Genomic DNA, 18,284 nt, shown 5'->3' on the forward strand with positions numbered 1-18,284 from the left:
ACTTGATGCTGCCACCGGTCAAACTCGGGAGGGTGGCCCGGAGCAGCGATGCGAAATCCGGCGGCAGAGCGCTAAAAACACGCGGCCGCGGCCAGATTTCCCTTGAAAAGCGGGAGCTTTTCCACGTCCCTGATTTTATGCCGGGCTAACCCTGGCTCCGTCGGCCCGCGGCGCTGCTCATGTTTTCCACTGGGGGGGAGGACGAGAGAGGGGAGACCGCGGCAGAGGAGGAGGAGGAGGGAAGGAGGGGGGGGGGGAAAGTTGCTTGAATTTGCGAGGGGCGAGAGCCGGCGGCGGTGGCGCGCCGCCTCCTTCCACTGGCTGGGGGAGCTGCCAATCTGTGTTGTAATCCTGCAGGAATTTCTGCGGGGTTTAACTGGGAGCCGCGCCGCCGCCGCCGCGCACTCGGGGCGGAGGGAAGGAGAGAAGGAGGAGGGAGGGAGGGAAGGAGGGCGGCGGAGCCGGCAGCGCGCAGCCTGCAGCCCGGGCGCCCCAGCGCCGCGCAGCACCGGGCCCGCCGGGCAGCGGCGGAGCGGAGCGCGGAGAGGAGCGGAAGGAGCGCGGCGGGCGGAGGGCGCTGCCGAGCGCCGCCGCCCCCCGGTTTTCTCCTTTGTGCCCGGCCCAGGTGGTCGCCGCCGCCGCGCCGGCTCCGCGGGAATAATGCGGGGCGTGTGGCTGGCGCTCACCGTCAGCTTCGTGGCCTGCGCCTCCGGGCAGCCGGTGAGTGCTGGGGCGGGCGGAGGGGAGCGGGGAGACGGCGGGACGGGACGCGACGGGACGGGACGGGACGGGACGGGGGCGGCCGTCTCGGCTCCGTCTGCAGAGCGCGGGGCGCGCAACCCCGGCCCTGCCCCGCGGCATCGCCGGGCCGGAGGGCGGGTTGGCGGGGGCATCTGTTGATAGCTGAGCGCTCTGCAAACAGCAAAGACCCTCTAAAAACAAGATACACCCCCTGCCCCTAAAGAAAAAACCCAGGAAGCCAAGCGGAGCGCTCTGCCGCCCTGCAGCGAGCCTCACAGAAAGTTTGCCGCGACGACCCAGCCGCCTGCCGGTCCCGGAGCCCCCTCGGTGCCTCTTTCCCTGCCTCCTCAGAGGAGGGGGGCTGCCCGGCGGCCGCGGGGCTGAGTCCGGGAGCCCTCGGGGCGCAGCATCCCGCGGGGCTCTGTACCCGTCCGGGCCCCGCGATGGAACCGCCGGGCCGCGCCGTGTGCGAGCGGCCGCACACGAGGAACGGCTCCGCGGCTCCCCGGAGCCTCTTCTTGTAAAATCAACCCGACCCGGCCCGTTGCTAAGACGAGGGGGGGGGGGGGGGGGGGGGGGGGGAAAGGCAAACAAAGCTGTAACTTGCCTTGGCTGCGTAGTCAGGACCCCTAAACAATCTTCGGGTTCATTGCCTCTCCGGGCGCGGGCGCGCAGCGCTGCGCGCTCCCAGCCAGCCGCCCGTCCCGGCTGCGGAGACCGACCCCGCCGCTGGCCCCGCGGCCCGGCCCCTGCGGGCTCGCTGCGAGGGGCTCGGGGTAATGCCGCTGTTTACACTTTTTCCCAGCCACAGTGTGTTTACGAAGCGGGGACCTCTGCTCGCTGCAATTAACTCCGTTGCCCGGATTTGTACCTCTGGGAAAAAGCCACTCTCCGGCGAAGCGCTCCCACCCTGGCGCGGCAGGGAGCCGGGAAAGGCCGGTCAGGGGTTTTAGGCTTTTCCATCGGTGGATCTGAGATTGTCTTCAGGGAAGGGGGCATGCATATGACACGGTTGCAGTGTTTGGGCAAATATTAGGAAATAATAAATTGAGGTTTCGGGATGAAATTAAAAAACCATGACAATTTAATCCAATTAAAATGAGCCGCTTCACTGAACTAAATAACGTCACTAGCTTGGGTTAACTTTTGAAGTCGCCTGGCTATTGTATAAATTAGCCCAGTCACAGCCTTCGTGAAACCTGGCTCATCATTAGGGATTTCTAAGGATACAAGTGCAAAACACTTTTCTTCAGGACTAATTAAAAAAGGGTTGTGTGGAACACCAACTCCTGTTTCCGCTAAATGCGACTGCACTGCAGAAACACCCTTGGCTAATGAGGTACAATATGCTTTAATTTTGTAGAAATGCTGTTATCACGAAGTTCTCTGATGGTGCAGTAACTATTAAACTGCCACAGTAATTAGTAAAGCATTAAGTTTTATGGTTTTTTGCCTCAGGATGGAGGCGCCGCAGCAGCTCAGAAGGCAGGTTCTCAGGGTTAACGGGGCCAGCATGGCTTGGGGGGCAGGGGTAGAGTGAGGCAGGGGGAGCCAGCCTGGCCCTGGTGTGGTGCCCTCACTACTGCCAGGAAGTTGTGGAGAGGTTGGAAAAGTAAAGGAAAGGTGGCTTTTTCCCCTTTCTTTTCTCTTTCCTTTTTTTCTTTCTTTCACTGTGCAGGAGCTACGTGGTCCCTTGAAGTAGGGTTTTGTAGACCAGTCCCTGGGAAAAGATAGATGGCAAATCTGTCGTCTCTGTAGAAGGCTGTCTTGGTCATAAGAGAAAATTGAATGGATGCTTAAAAATACCTGCTGGCTCTCCAGAGTACTGTCAAATGGTTTTAGTTCTAAATTTATTCCCCTTTGTTTGGTTCTGCTTTCTTTTTATCATTATCTTGGCATAGCTTTAAGGTAAAAATCTTGTTTCTCATGAAGTAAATTATCCAGAGTTTTTTTGAGCTGGGGAAGTGAAAGCAACAGATTTTGTTTCCTAAAGCAGGGAGTTCCCTGTGTTCACTTGGTGTAACCAGCAAACATCTTTGGGTGGGCCAAGTAGATGTTAGAGCTGTGTTAAAAATGTACTGGAAATGAGACCTGTCACTGAACCTGGGAGGGGTTTGTCCATGCTGGGTGTGTGCTTTGTGTGCCCTAACATGGCCTGTTGGACTTCAGATGTGCTCTGGTGTGTTGTGCCAGCACCCCTGAGGGAACAGCTATTTGGGAACATGGTGGGAACACAGCGAGGGGAAGCTGAACCTGTTCATGCCAACCTGTGCGTGGTGGCAAGTGTTGCCCATGTCAAAGCTGGCAGATCATAGCCAGGGCTTGTGAGGTGGTTTGCTGCCATCAGGGCAGCACAGGTGAGATGCTGAGTTGGAGTGGGGACTAGTAAACCTGGCAGGCCTGGAAAGATGTAGGGAGTTCACTCAGGCTTGGCTGAATGACAAAAAAATAAATGTGCTTTTTAGGTACCTTTTAAAGGTTTCCTGGTTAGCTTTTAGGAGGGAGAAAGAGAGCAACATAAAACTGCTGGAAAGAAAAGGCAAACTCTGTGAGGGGCCTAATGTGCCTTTTAAAAGGTTGGGTCTGGTGCTGATGATAGCAGGAGTCAGCTCTTGCTGATTTTAATAGCACCAGGGAGCAGCGCCAAGCATCCAGCTGTATGTGTCAGCTCCCATTCAGAAGAGGCTGATAAACCTTTCTGTTTCATCCTGGTTCGCAGCAGTGGGACGAATGGTTTTCCAGAGCTTGTGTGATGGTCTAATCCTCTCTGCAACCCCAAGGGCATGGTGGGAAACTTTGCTGGCTAGGAGGTCATGCTACGTACCACAGCGTCACGGTGCTGCCCTCCTAGCAGAAGGCTAATTGCCCCTCTCCTCTTCCTCAGTGAGGCTTCTGGAGTCTGGAGACTTTGCTTCATATCAGCAATGCATGTGTGGGGTTGTTTTTTAAGCTTTCAGTAAAATAGAGCACTGGGCCATCAGTGTTTACCAGGTGGTCTTTCTGGTTCTTCTGGAAGCTTCTGAGTACTGGTTTGTTGGCATAAATATAGTTTGAAGGATGGTCCAAGGATAATTTTTGGTACATTTTTCGGAAATATTTAGTATTTTAGAAGCATGATGCTGTAATTTTCCTGATTAGTTTCTAGTGGTTAGTTCGCTTTTGGAATTTGGAAAATTGTGTGTTGGAGAGGAGGAATGTTGGTTTGTTGGGTTTTTTTAGTGCATCTAGACTTTGGAGATAGTAATTAGACAAGAAAAGAGAAAAAGGGCTGAAGAGATGGATGGCATTTCAGATTTATGTGCCATGCATGTGTCTCCTATGTGTGTTAAACCTGCATTGCCAAGCAAATTTCAAAAAAAAAGTAGGGAATTTTTTAGCCTTGATTTATTTTCCCACTTCTCCAACTCGCTTGAGCTTTTTCTTCTCACTGTAGAATTAATAAATATCCATCCATTGCTGTTTGTGGCTTGGCAGTGCCTGGAATCAGCCAGCAGTATCTGCCATGGTTGCTTCCCTTGCTCTGGCTGAGCATCTGGGTGCTCCCATTCAACAGCTGCCTGCTCTGCCATGCACTGGAAATTCAGAGGATCTCTGGGTTTTGCCATCAGTCTCCATTATCACGATTCTGGTGCTGCAGTGAAGCTGCTCCATATGTGGATGCTTTCAGGAGCCACTTTCTGGGAATAGGTTTCTCTCCTGGGTTAGCTTATCTTTAAAAAAAACTAAAGAACAGATGATTCTTGACCCGAGATCAAACACTGAAGCAGCTTCTCTTTTTAGTATCTTACCCCGAGGTCTGCATTGGAACTGACTTAATATTCAGGCCTAAAGTGCAGAGATATTTTCTCTGCATTTTTTTCTAGATCCTTAATTGAGGAGTAGGTGAGAGCCTTGTCTTCAGGAACAAGTTGAAACAAGTATCTTGGGGTTTGAAGTCAGGTACTGGGGTTGTGGTTCTTGGGCGGATGATACCTCTGTGGTAAGTTTGAGGCAATTGCTGCAGCTAATGGGATAAAGATGGTAGACTTTGGAGAATGAGCTGTAAGCCTTTCATTTGTTTTAAGTTGTGATGGATATAAGTCTCTGTGGTCCTAATCTTAGACATAATTTCAGGATGACCAGATCAGGGCCTAATTTCTTGACTAGCAGAGGTCTAAGCCTGATTTCTTGGCTAGCAGAGGTGTGAGTTACGAGAAGCCCCATTTTAAATATACAATTACCATCTAATGCCTCCAGAGAGGATGGTGGAAAGCTACCTGCCATCCCTGTGGGGAGCACAGAGTTTTGCCAGGGAATCTAGATAAGAGTTTGTTTCTCTCTGCAACAGCTGAGCTCCCTGTGGACCAGCCAGTTGCTTGCAGAGCTCTCCATTTGCTCTCCTCTTCATGGCCAATTGTCTTTATAAAATGTCAAGCAGAGGCATATGGATGGCATTTATTAATTCCATTAGCTCACCAAATTGACTTTTGCCATTGACCAGTTTAAACATTTTCCTTATAGCTAAGAATTACAGGCTTTAGTAAGGCTTGGTGGCTGAACAAAGGGCTCTTGTCCAGTTATGGAAAAGTACTCTTTTATTTTCTCAATAGACTTGACTGGCTATGATTTTTAACAGAAATGTTGTGTTTGAGACTGGCAGGCTTATTCAAGGCCCTATGTAAGACCCTACTTGAATGCAAGACATAAAGATGGTCTCTGTGCTGCTGCATCTGCAGGAGGATGCACAAGTCCTGAGCAAGCAGTTGGGTCCATATGCAAGTTGTTTTTTCTCCATACTGTATAGCAAGCATGAGAGAATTACTGTAGGCTGCTCTACAAACAGCTCGTTGTTTCGTTATCTTCAGTTGATGCTTACAAGATTATAGTAAACTGCTGTCTGTAATCTTTTCAGGACTAGCAATTTATTCATAGGTTACATGGCACTATTCAGTGATTTGGGAAAAAGGTTTTTCTTGCTCACATTGAAGTGTAATTTGCAGTCTCTTGAGTAAAGACTGCATCAGTGTTTGACCCTGTAATAATGACAGTTCTATGTATTTATGTTGCTTCCTTGATTAGCTCAGCCCTGAGGGATGCTTTTAAAAGCAGACAAGATATTTAGGCAGAAATACAAAATACTGGAAAACTTATTGCAGTAGTAGAAAACCTGGCATTTACCAAGCATTTGCAACAAGTATTTTTGCACCATTTTTTGTTGATGTCTCAAGTAGGGGGTTCATTTGAAGTGACATGACTAATAAGGTGGTGATGAATCTGCAGAACTTGGCCTTGTCTGTAGATAGGCTATTAGTGTGTTACATGTGCTGTGCTTAACTAAAGCCTGAGCTGGATTCTCCATCTGAAATAACTATTTTTAGGTTATATCTAAACAACTTAAAAAATTTCCCTTTTAAGTGAAATTGTTTTGTTCCAAAGGTAAATTCATTTGGGAAAGTTAAAATAAAAACCTGTTTGGCTGTGTTTGAGTTCTAAGCATGAAGATAAATACGTACTTTGTGCTCTTATTAATGGCAAGGAGACAGAGGGACTGCAGAAGGTCAAGCAGCCTGTGGTATACGCAGGAGCTGAATCAAAATGTTCAGAAATGAGCATTGTGGTTAGCAACCAGAATGTATTGTCTGTATTTAAATGTTATGTCGTCAGATGTGTTTTGTTCCTGCTTGATTAACCATAATAAAGCATAATTTTCTCCAGAGGTGCTTCCACACTAATGGAGGTCACTTGTCACCTTTCAGATCAGGCTGAAGTGGCCCATCCTTATTTTTTGAAGTGTATTTCAGAATTGTAACTGTAATGGTCTTGCAAAGCTGTAGGAAGCAGTGCTGCTAAAGTAATGGAGATTGGGAGGTGAACTCGGGGAGCAGCTGGGTGCATGACTGGTGTGGCCTCAAGACTAAGAATGTTTCAAGAGAGAATTTAAAATGTTATGTACTTCCTGCCATGTGAATGAATAACCTGATGAGGTCTTCCATCTCTCCTTCCATGCCTTCCCAGGATCCTCTCTGATATGTCTGCTCTTGTCCCTCCCTTTGTTCATAGAATCGTAGAGTCCAACCCAATCGTTTGGGTTGGAAGGGACCTTAAATATCATCTAGTTCCATGGGCAGGGACACCTCCCACTCAACCTGGCCTTGAACACTTCCAGGGAGGGAGCATCCTCAACTTCCCTGGGCAACATGTTCTAGTCTTTCACCACCCTGACACTAAAGAATTCCTTCCTAAAATCTAAGCTCAGTCTACCTGCTTTCAGCTTAAAAATGTTCCCTCTTGTCCTATCACTACACACCCCTGTAAAAAGTCCCTCCCCAGTTTTCTTTAGGCCACTTCAGATACTGGAAGGCTGATACAAGGTATCCCTGGAACTGTCTCTGCTCCAGGCTGAGCATCCCCAACTCTCTCAGCCTGTCTTCATAGCAGAGTTGCTTCAGCCTTCTTGATCATCTTCATGGCCCTCCTCTGGATTCACTCCAGCAGCTTTATGTCCTTCTTGTGCTGAGGGCCCCAAAACCGGATAGGTGTGGTCTCACAAGAGTGGAGTAGAGGGGCAGAATCATCTCCCTTGACCTGCTTTATTTTGATGCAGCCCAGGACATGGTTGACTTTCTGGGCTGCAAGCACACATTGCCAGCTCATGTTGAGCTTTTCATCAACCGACACCCTCGAGTCCAAATTTGACCAAAATGCTTTGGTGGACACGTCTCTCTGCTGCATGAAAACATAGCAGAGGTCTCCAGAAGTTTCTAGAGGGTTTGACAGAGAGTGAGAATTGCATCTCAGAGCCAAGCTCTTCTCCATGATTCATGTTCAATAGAAGTTTCCAAAAGGGCTCTGGTTCTATTCACTTCAAAAACTAGTTTTGTTGTAGTTGAACTGAGATGTGGAGTTAAGAAGTAACATGTAGATGTCTATGGAATTTTCTGGTAGACTTTCAGAAACAATACAAAAATGTCATATTCCAAGCAGTCTTCTTCCAGTATAAACTGTTTGATAAGCCAGGTTTCAAATCGTATCAACCTGCTAGTACCTAGAGTATTTATGAAAGATGTCTAGGAGAAGCACTTAAAACATGGTTCCACAGTAATAAAGTTCCATTAAGTGTTTCCCACCTCCCTTCTCCAGGAAACCAGCTTGGTTTTCATCTTTTTCCATCTCTGAACACACAGAATGCCTTTCAAGCGTCAGTGCTGGATCTCTGGGAATCTGCTTTTCACTCCACCCTTGAAAGTGGTCCCATCAGGAAAGTTCTTCCTTCAGGAGTCCAAAGATGCATTAATTCTCTCGGGGCCCCTCAGCGGCTCAGGGCTCTGCAGCGATGCCTGTGAGGCAGATTTCCAAAGCCTCACCTGCAGCCGCGATCCTCCCCACCTTGCACCTCGCCCGGCCACTCCCCACACCACACCATTCATGTAAACATCAGAAAAAACTTATTTCCTGTGAGAATGACAGAGCCCTGGGACAGGCTGCCCAGAGAGGCTGTGGAGTCTCCTTTGCTGGAGACATTCAAAACCCGCCTGGACGCGTTCCTGTGTGATGTGCTCTAGGTGATCCTGCTCTGGCAGGGGGGTTGGACTAGATGATCTTTCAAGGTCCCTTCCAACCCCTAGGATTCTGTGTTTCTGTGAGAGGTCGGTGAGGAAGCCCTGTGGCAAACCATGAGATAGTTTCTGCTCTTGTAGGAGTGGTGGTCCTCCCTGTAGAGTGGCATAGAGCACCTGTTGGAGTTTGGAGATGATATGAGGGTGTTGAACAATTGGCAACTCTGAAAACTGACTATATAAAAATACACTGATACCATTTAACAGCCATCTTTCCAACATACTGAATAATGATTGGAAATCTCATTGCATGTTCTAGCTGTGCAGGATTTGAGGGGTGAAAGAAGTATGTATCATGGCCACCTGTTAAAAATAGACCTGTCTCCTTAAAGTGTGCAGGTACAAGTTATTGGAGGAGACAGGATGTTAAAGTTGAGTATGACTGTCTCCAGTTGTGTTGCATATCAAATGCTTTTCTCTCTGGTGGCATTTAGCCCAAGCAGCCATGCCCAGTTGAAGAGCAGAGCTATGTTCTGCAAGGGAAGATCTTTGTGCCTTTGCCGAGGCTTAGGGTCAGTGATAAGCAGCCTTTCTGCTGGGCTGGGGCGGCAGAGGTGTGCCCTGCCACAGTACTGGGGCTCACTAGGTGGAGGGAACTTCTGAGCTCCTGATAATGCAGGAGCATCAGGTCTAAAATGGTTTGAGACAGTGCTCTTAATTGTACTGCTGTGCTGAAAATGCCACTTCTCTCTTTTGTTACTGTAGGGCATTAGAAAGGGGAAATGACCTTTCTTTCCTTTTGTTCCTGTTCTTACTGTGACTCAAATCCTGAAAAGCTTATTCTACCCTTGGCTGGTTTGGGGTTTTGTGCTTTCACTACTGCTGCATTCTTGACTGTATGTCTCCCACTTAACCAAGAGCTGGTGTCTTGGTATCTTGTTGTAGGTCTCTTCTGGTGGACACCTGTAATTTGTCTTCTGTCTGGTGGCATGAATTATTGTGTACCAAAATCCAGATAAACTTAGTAGTGATGAAGGTTTTCTGATACTTTTTTTGAGAACCATGAATTGCGTCTGTGCGTTAGAGAAGTCTTCTGGGCTTGTAAATATTTAGTAGTGCTACCAAGGTCATGTGCCTATAATTTTTGTTTTGTTTTTTTTTCTGATCTGCTGTATGTGCACTGGAGGAATTAGGTAACTTTGGGTTATGACACAAAAAAGTCTTAGTTTGGGAAAAAATGTGATCCTTCTATAATACACAGATAGGAGTCTCTGTCGTAACACATTACTTCTTGCTGTTTCACATAACATCTGAAGATCTTGTCTCCACTGATTTAAATGTGTACAGGTATTTGACTTGAGGAATCTTGAGGAAGGCTGAGGAGAAAACTTCTTCTGGCAGACACTGTCAGTTTCCAAAAAAGTAGGTAGGATTCCTTGCCATGAAGGTTGTGGCTGTTCAGACAGTCAGAGCTGGCACAGTTCCCATGTAGTAGAGTAGCTCACATGGCATTTTTGTATTGTGATCAGAGATGAAGGGGTCCTGAGGGAGGATTAGCAAGAGTATTTTTTTTTAATTTCTCTGTGGCTTCCTAGAGATACACAGAAAAAGCTAATCTCTCTCTCTTGTTATTTAATTCAGCTAACTTAATTGGAAAGCCTCCTTAGAGCAGTCTCTGGCAGCTAGCTGTAGCAGCTGTACAATTAGTAGTGTCACCTAATAGGAGTGCAAAACAAGGAATGGTAGGAAACTGGAGGTGGATGTTTCTGTGTATCTTAACAACCTTCCCAACAACCAAGCTTGCTAGAACAAACTCAGCTGCGACTTTTAAGAGCTTAAAAAAAAAAAAGGTTTTGAGTTTTTAGAGGCATAAAATTCTGAATGTCTCAATTTTCTTACTGCCAGTCCACAAGGTGTATTGGACCTCAGAGTTACTGTTTGGGCTGTGTAACCCCCTCTAGCCCCCTGAAGCATTCAGATTTGGGGCTTGGACATTGTTATAGTTAAGTTACAGATTAATTTTTAAATGAAATTTATAATTTATATTTACATAAACTTGACTGAATGGAAGGGGGGGCTGGTAGGCTCTATTATTCATTCCTTGGTCATTCCTTAACTGATTTATGTATCCGGGACCAGTTCTTTGGCCTTTGCCCTCTCAGCTTGGTTACTGGACTGTGCTTTGTTTGGGGACAGCCCTGAAGCCCGTCAAGAGCAGGATCTGTTGTGGAGGAAAGCATCAGCCATAGGGCTGGCTGTGTTGCAGGTGGGCAAAATGGTGGTGGAGCTGGTGGCAGTGATGCTCCTTGGCCGCATGATTCAGGGCTGTACAAAGGCACCAGAGGGCAGAGACAGGTTTGCATTTTAATCACCAGCTTGGCACTTTCCAGCTTCACATGATTAATTACCATGATGCTAATGTCATTTAGCCATGCATGTTTATTCAGGGAGTGTTTAGACAAGAGTATGTGCAGGACAAGTCATAGTTTCTCAATCTGTGTGAAGTTATGTGGTCATCATATTTGAAATGCGTGACCCCTGGTTATAAAGGATGGTTTTTGGAAGTTCTGTTAACCAAGTGGCCTGTGTCAGGGACTGGAAAATGTGGGCTATTTATAATTATCCACAGGTAGAGAGGGAGGCAACAGTGCACAGTACTAGTAATAATTACCAGCAGCATAGAAGTTCATCTTTTAAGCCGTTGGCTCTAATGCACTGAGAAGTATTTGATCTGAAGTCTGGCACAGCCTTCAGATGGAGCCGTTCAAAGGCGTCCTGGCCTAATTTCACTGCAGAAGCGTGTGAGCCTTCGTCGTTCCCCTAATGTCTTGCAGAAGGTTTCAGTGATGAAGTTTTCACCCCCTACACGTGCATATATTTTACCACAGAGTGTTTGGATAAAGGCAGCCGTTACAAGCCAGGTGGTAAAAATAGCATGCAGCTTAACAGAAATGACCTTCAGTTACGCAGAGGCGGGCCCTTCTGCACTTTGCAGTTGTCAGTTAGCTTTCCTTAAGACTTTTTTGTTTTGTTTTGTTTTAAATTTGCTGGGTCTTTTTGTGACTAATTGCAAAGCCTGAAGTGCAATGCTGGCTCTGAGTATACAAGTACAGAGTTTGTGTTACACTGAAGTCCTGTTTCAGTGAACATCTCAAAAATGTGAAGCAGGTTATAAAGAAAAGTTTTCTTTCTTTTCCAGTTAAATAAACCATTAAATTATAAAGCATTGTCCATGGAGCCCTGTACATTTATCAGCTGAAGCAAATAGCATAAGTGCTTTGATTTTTCTTCGGATAAATCAAAGCAGCTGTGATGATATTATGTCTTAATGAACTTTTGTCTTCAAAAGAAAATGGGGAAAAAAAGGAGTCTTTCAGCAGTGGTACGATAGAGTGTACTGCAGTGAAGGGTAGTGCTCTGTTATTGTCTGTGTAGTTGTAGCCTGTTTGTATCAGGAGATAAAACCAAACAAAGCATCCTGAACTGAGGGCTTTTAAATTCTGCCTAACTTCTCACTTGTGTGTTTTCTCAAGCCATTATCACTGCAGTGGTGGTGTAAGACTACAGGTTTCCAACCAGAAATGTTGCTTTTTGTTCAGTGTGGATTTTTCAACTTGTGCTAATGATATTTCTGAGCAATACTGCGCAGTACATGGTAACTGTAGTGCACTTAATTGTAATTTGTATCTTAAGTTCTGTATTTGCTCCTTTTCTCTGCACCTCTTGTGCTTACCACCTCAGACTGTTGGGGGTTTTTTGCCTTCCCTGCTGCTTTTGTGCTGTCATGCGAGCCAGGTAACTATTAGCATTGGCACCACACTTCAGTCTCATGTTGCAAGTACGAGATCCAAGAGCAGAAGAAAAGGTAGATGAAAATCTAGGCCTGCTCTGGTCCTTTGCCCACCCTCAGGAATCCTGCTTGCTCAGCTCATGGCAGCAAAAAGAGGGCAGTGGGGAGGAGATGGTTGGGAGTGACTGAAATACTGGCAGAACTCTTGGTGGGAAGGAGATGTTGGCACATCTGGGCCAGACCATAGTTCAAGGAAAAACCTGGAGGTGATTGATCAGGGGTGGAAAAGAGTCCCTGTGTCAGGGATCCTAGATCCATCTTTGGCTCATCAGCTGTGTCTGACAGCACTGGAGCATGCAAGCCAAGTGTTTAAACAGATGTGGATGATTTGAGCACCGCATCCCTCGTCCTCTTTGGTTTTTGGAAAGTGAGTGTGTGGAGCCAAACTGGAAAGTTTGGCATCTCTCTGCTCTTCTGGTTTTCTTGGGAGCCTTTGTATTCTCCTCTCAGACTGAGGAAGAACGGGAAAGGTGGGTGCAAGGTGCTGATGAAGCTGATGCTCCTCCTCTGACCTACAACATCACCTCAAAACGTGTATTTGTGCAAATCACCATTTCACTTTTTACCTGGTCAATAACTTTGCCCGCTCAAATGGAGAGTGAGGGGAGCTGAAGTTAGGATTAGTTGGAGAAGTATCAGGTTCCTGAGGGCACTGTAATCAAGGTGACAGCTGCTTTCCTTATGTTATACTGAAACAAAATATCCCAATCCCTTCAACGGAGCCTTACCAAATACATTAACCTCAGTGCTTTTACTCTTTCCACAAGTTGGTGGAATACTTAGCACTGTTGTCTAATGAAGTATTGGAGTGCTAATCTCTTTCCATGGATACCAGAGGGGAAAATGTTGAGTATTGCTACCTCAAGAGCATGGGCATGTGATTGTAGCAATGAACATTTCAAGGCAGGCAGGGCAGGGAGGGGAGCAGTTTCTCTCTGGGATGCTTGTGCACCAGCAGTAGGTGCTGAGCATGGCACGAGAGGAAGAGGAAGGGTGGGCTCCAGCATGCCCCGGGGGATTATCTGTGGCTCAGCAGCTGCTGTCTGGATGCTCACTTCTCCATACCCTGCATGATGAGTAACCTGCTAACCACAATCCTTTCTCACTCCCACCCCTTCTGAGGTATTTACACTTGCCCTTAAGTAACCATCTCTTTCTTTGGCTACTTAAGCTGACACAGTTGGGAGTGAAAGAATGGGAGATGCTACTTTTAATAGCCCTGATGTGCTTCTTGGGAGAAGCGTGTTTGAGGAGCAGACTGTGAGAGGCCTCTCTGAGCTCTATTTATTCCTCACTCCTAATAATACCAGTTAATTTTAAACAAAACCTCCTGTAGGTGTCTTAGCCAGAGAAAAAAATAAATACAAAAATACTTTGCTGTTTTTTGGGTGCAGTGTGTTTCCAGTGGTGAAGGGCAAGTGTGTGAGGGGAAGAGATTTATGTGAATAAGATAAATGAAGACCACAAGAGTTTCACTAGTCCAGGGCTTTCTTGTGGGACTGTGACTAAAATTTTAGGAGTTATTCTCTGGTACAAAGTCTTTTATTAATAGGCTTCTTTTCAGAGAAAACTAGTCTTGGGCTTAGTTTTTGGATTGCCAGAGGCATGCTCTCTGAGTAGTCAGAGGGTGGAAGCCTGGGTTTCCTTCAAGGCAGAAGGACCTTCTCCCAGGCACTTATGGAGGGGTCTGCTACAACAGACAGCATCAGGAAGAGGGAGGTCAAACTGGGAAGCTGAAATCTGTGAAGACAGGAGAGATGAGAGCTTAAAAATTGCAGCGGGGGGAGGCAGGAGTGATCCAGTTGTTGAGCCTTACTGTACTCAGTGTAGCATTAGTTGTTACGTGCCAACTGCCACATCTCTTTTCTGCTTAGAAAATGCAAGAACAAGGAGTGAAAGGACTCCGAGAAAATAATCTTGATTAAACTTGACTCACATAGATCTGATAAAATGCACCAGGAATTTCACTGTTATTAAGAGATGGCTGGAAAATCCTGAGGCAGGTGGAGGTGCAGCAAGTGGGAAGGTGGGCAGTCTCCAGCTGCAGGGTTTGCAGGAGGCTCCTTCCACACAGCCCTCTCTTTCCAGTGCAACTGGAAATCTCCACTTTGCCTGGCCACAGAGCCTTCTCCAGCATATAGAACAGCATGTCTGTATCACTTAATTTGTGGTCAGTGGCATGAAATGTTTCCAGAGTTGAGGGTACGCCCTGCGCAGTGTTGATACTCCCAACAGGGCAAAGAAATGGGGTGAGAATTAAGGTATTGGTAGACCATGAGTTCTGCATTTCCTGGCTTGCAGCTGCTTGGTTATTTCAAAGCACCTAGTTTAGCCTTTTACCTTTTCCAAGTTGCACCTAAATGGGGGGAAGCCTATGCTGTGTGGAGACCATGTTGGGAGATGTGCATGAGAAACTGCTTGGTAGTGAGGAAGTGTGAGTATCTGACAGATGGCTTGTGTACCTCATGGTTTTTATTCTTAGAAGGTCTGGAGCACTAGGTGCCCTGGTAACAAATCTTCCATTAGCAGAACGCTGTGCAGTGGCGGATCCAACAGGCATGGTTACATCCAGGCTTTCCCAGGGGGACTAGTTAACATGAACCCTTGCAAGAGGGAGGCTGGGGTGTGCCAAGTCCCCACTCATGCAGCAGAGATCCTGTATGGCTCCATTTCAAAATTCTTGAGGGTTTTTTCCTTACAATTTAGGTAGAGGCTGAAACTGTAAGGCTGACCTTTTGCATGAGGTGACAGCTTCTTCCAAGGGAGAAGAAACAGACACCAAGGAAATTGAAAGGAAAAGTGTTCCAATACTAACTTTTTAGGGCTGATTTGTTTTCTTTTTCCATAATTATTTTTAATGCTATCCTGCTGGTAGCATGAGAGGCATCAGAAGAAGGCAGTGTGTTCATTAAGTGTGGTGCAAGACTTGTGAAGCCTGACCAAAATGAATAGGCTTCTCTGGATGGTCATTGAGTACATGCTCTGGAAATAACTCCTTAATTTTCTTTTGGGGTTTGGGAGATGAAGGGGACTTTCAGCCCTTATAGTTATTTAAAATAATATACTGGCATGCCAAGCGAAGCAGGATTTATTTTTTCTGATGTTGGGAGAAGCAGCTCATTATTAAGAAACTCTGGCTGTTTGTGACTCTTAAGTTTGTTCTTGTAATTTTTATGCCCGTGTTTGTATGTTAAGGTGTTCATAAAGGAATAAGAAAGAGTATTTTTGGGAAAGTTGTGAAATGAATGACATTTTCCCAAAGGACAGTGTGTCTCTTTTGGCAGTGTCGTGGTCAAACAAGTAAATATGTATTTTGGTAAGGTGCCTAATTTTGAAAACATCTATGGATCTGTCCCCTCATGCTCTCCTTAGTGTGTTTCTAATTCCAGTCAGTCCGTCATTGACACCACAGATGTCAAATCCAAGTATGTTTGTTTGTTGGTTGTTTTTTTTTCTTCATATTTAATGACTTTAAAATTACTTTAAAATTCTATGATAAAGGTCTGGATTCCTGCATAGTAAATGCACGGGGTTTCTAGTATAATAACAGAAGTTAGGGATGGTGTATCCCAGAACTCCAGTAGTGGTGTCTCAGCATTTCCTGTCAAGGAAAAGGTAGCAGACTACCAGCTTCTATTAATTTTTTACCTCTCAGCTGAAACTGTTGCTAGCAGAGTTTATTTGTGCTTTTTTATTTCCGGTGTGGAAGGATCTGCCCTGAACTAATGAAAAATGTCAAACTTTCCGCTGCTGAAAATTTGGTAGAGAGGATGAAGTAATGCTGAGCTGCTGCTGCTGCTGATCTCTTGCGGATATGGAGGGCATAGTGAAAGTCAGACAAAGAAACACAGGTAAAGAGGAGAGAAAAGCTACAGGATGACTTTACATGCTCAAAATCATCCTGTAATTTTTCACAACCAGCAAACGTCATTCCAGAAAATGTGAGTGGTTTGGAATGGCTGCAGCAACAGAAGAGATGCAACTTTCCTTGAAAAGGAGGAAAAAAACCTAAGAAAACCCATGTGGTGTAGCTTTTGATTCCTTCCACTTTTGGTGGTTAGTTGTTTTCTTTCATTACGTGAAGGGTGTGATTACAGTCAGTTCCTCACTGTACTCTGCCTAACAGCCAAGCAAAGCATTGATGGAGAGTGAGCAGGTACCTGGCACTGTTGCTCCCAGCACAAGTGGCAGGAGCTGAAGAAGTTGCGTTTCCTCAGCAATGCTCACCTCCTCCAAACCAGTGCTTCATCAGGGAAGCATGGAAGTGTTGCATGTAGTGTGAGAGTGATGGCAAAGATGGTGGTGGATTTATTTGTGGGACTCCAAAAAAACACCTGATCTGGGGAAGTGGAGGCCTGTCACTAAAACTGCTCTTGTGAAAGCAGAGGGACCACTTTCACTTGGAAAAGTGGGATATAGTGGCAGGATGGAGCAAACTATTCAGGTGGAAAACACTTGAATACTCCTTGTGTTATTTCACATCTGAACTGATGTGAAAATATAAATCTTGTATTGCTGATATGTTAATAATTCAGCATAACCTAATAAATTTCTAGCTCCTATTGTAGTGCCAACAAGTAAGTTGCTGCTCTGTGATGCTTGTGTAAGTGGAGTACCTGAAATAAAGTACCTGTATTTATTGGTTTATCTTTGGAAATTATATATGATTCAGAGCTTTCAGCATATGAATTAACCAAGATCAAGGTTGTAGATCGCAGTGCATATGGTTATAACATGCTTACTTATATGATGAAAATTAGCTAATATTTTATATGAGCTATTAAAACTTATTTAGCTTTTACCTAATAAATATTTATTAGCTGCTAAATGTCAGTCATTCCTGGCTGATCAGTGAGGTTCTGCAGGAGGCAGCTTCAGCTGGGAAGGCATCTCTCTCCTGCCCTCTCTGCACGGTTTCACATTAAGCGACATCTTTCCCACCTGCTGCTTTTTGCCTGCGGTTGGAATTTCCCTTTTCAGTGCTTGTCACCGAGTCTGGATTGAGATGTGGGTATCTTGCACTTCCTAGCAGTCAGAAAAGGGCCAGGACAAATCCTCTTAGAGACGTGAATTGGTTTGCTTTGCAGGGAGGATTGAAATGGATCATCTGTTCAAGCAACGCTGTGATCTACCAAAATGTGGAATTTAGGTAGATATTACGCATGTCACACAGCTGAGTTTCTGAACACATTTTTTTCTTTGGAAAGTCAGTTTTTAAATGTCAATATACTCATTTCTGAAGCTTAAGCATCCAGAATTGACAGGTGTGTTTTTAGGACTAGACAGTCTGTGAGAGGCAAGTAGGAAGGCAGTACTAAAATAAAGCTTTAGTGTCAAGGGATGACAAGTCTGGGGGTGCTATGGCTGCCATTTTCCAGGGCACCATGGGCCATGCAAATGAAGGATTTTCTACAGAGAAGGAAAGGAGTAATTAATCTGTATGCGTTATGGCTCTTTAATGGCAAGAGTAAAATTCCCTCTATATGAAAGTGTTGTATGTTCCCAAGGGGGGAAACAGGCAGGACAAGGGGGAACTAACAAGAATTGTCCAGAATGTGTTGTTTTGTTTGTTAACAAACAACAGACTAGGTAAAAACCCAACAAAATAAAAGATCCATGCCAAAGTGTAACTGATTTTACCATGATCAGTGAGGGCCTAGCAGGCTAGCCTCAAACAACAGCTTGGGATACGCTGCTGGGCCTTTTAAAAAGAAGTGATTGCTAAGTGGTATTTTGCTGGTGCATTAAGTGGCGGTTTGCTGCAGAACTGCCTTGGGGAATCAAAACAAGTTAGGGACTTTACTTTTTCAAATGTAAAAGTTTCAGTTGCCTAGCAGGTCAGAGATTTCTGTGTATCAGCATGATCTGCCTGGATTATGGAGCTGGATTTAGCTATATGCTTTTACCATTTTAAAAAGTCAGCGCTTCTTAGCAATTTTGTATAAGGAACTCCAGATATTGTATGAATTTCCTTTTCAGTCAGTGTGTTCTGTGTGAGGTTTTATTTATATTTTTTTAAAGAGACCACAGCATATGAAACTTAGAGGATTAAAAGTACCTTCCAAGGGTGTAATTACAATGCAGTTCTCCGCTGCATTACACTTGTTTTGTAAACTGTTGCTATACAGCTGAACTTACCCTTTGAATGAAGCCTTATG

The 18,284-nt window shown here is 45.6% G+C and overlaps 1 protein-coding gene across 1 annotated transcript in view; it reads left to right on the forward strand.

Annotated features, from left to right (window-relative positions):
* Positions 1-411: 411 nt before the first annotated feature.
* SDC2 (syndecan 2) overlaps positions 412-18,284 on the forward strand; it is a 58,238-nt gene continuing 40,365 nt past the window's right edge. The window contains exon 1 of the mRNA XM_051610355.1: positions 412-720. Coding sequence (XP_051466315.1) covers positions 661-720 — 60 coding nt within the window. The 5' untranslated portion in view covers positions 412-660. The remainder of the gene's footprint in view (positions 721-18,284) is intronic.

This window comes from Apus apus, chromosome 2 (assembly GCF_020740795.1).
Source record: "Apus apus isolate bApuApu2 chromosome 2, bApuApu2.pri.cur, whole genome shotgun sequence".
Classification (NCBI taxonomy): Eukaryota; Metazoa; Chordata; class Aves; order Apodiformes; family Apodidae; genus Apus; species Apus apus.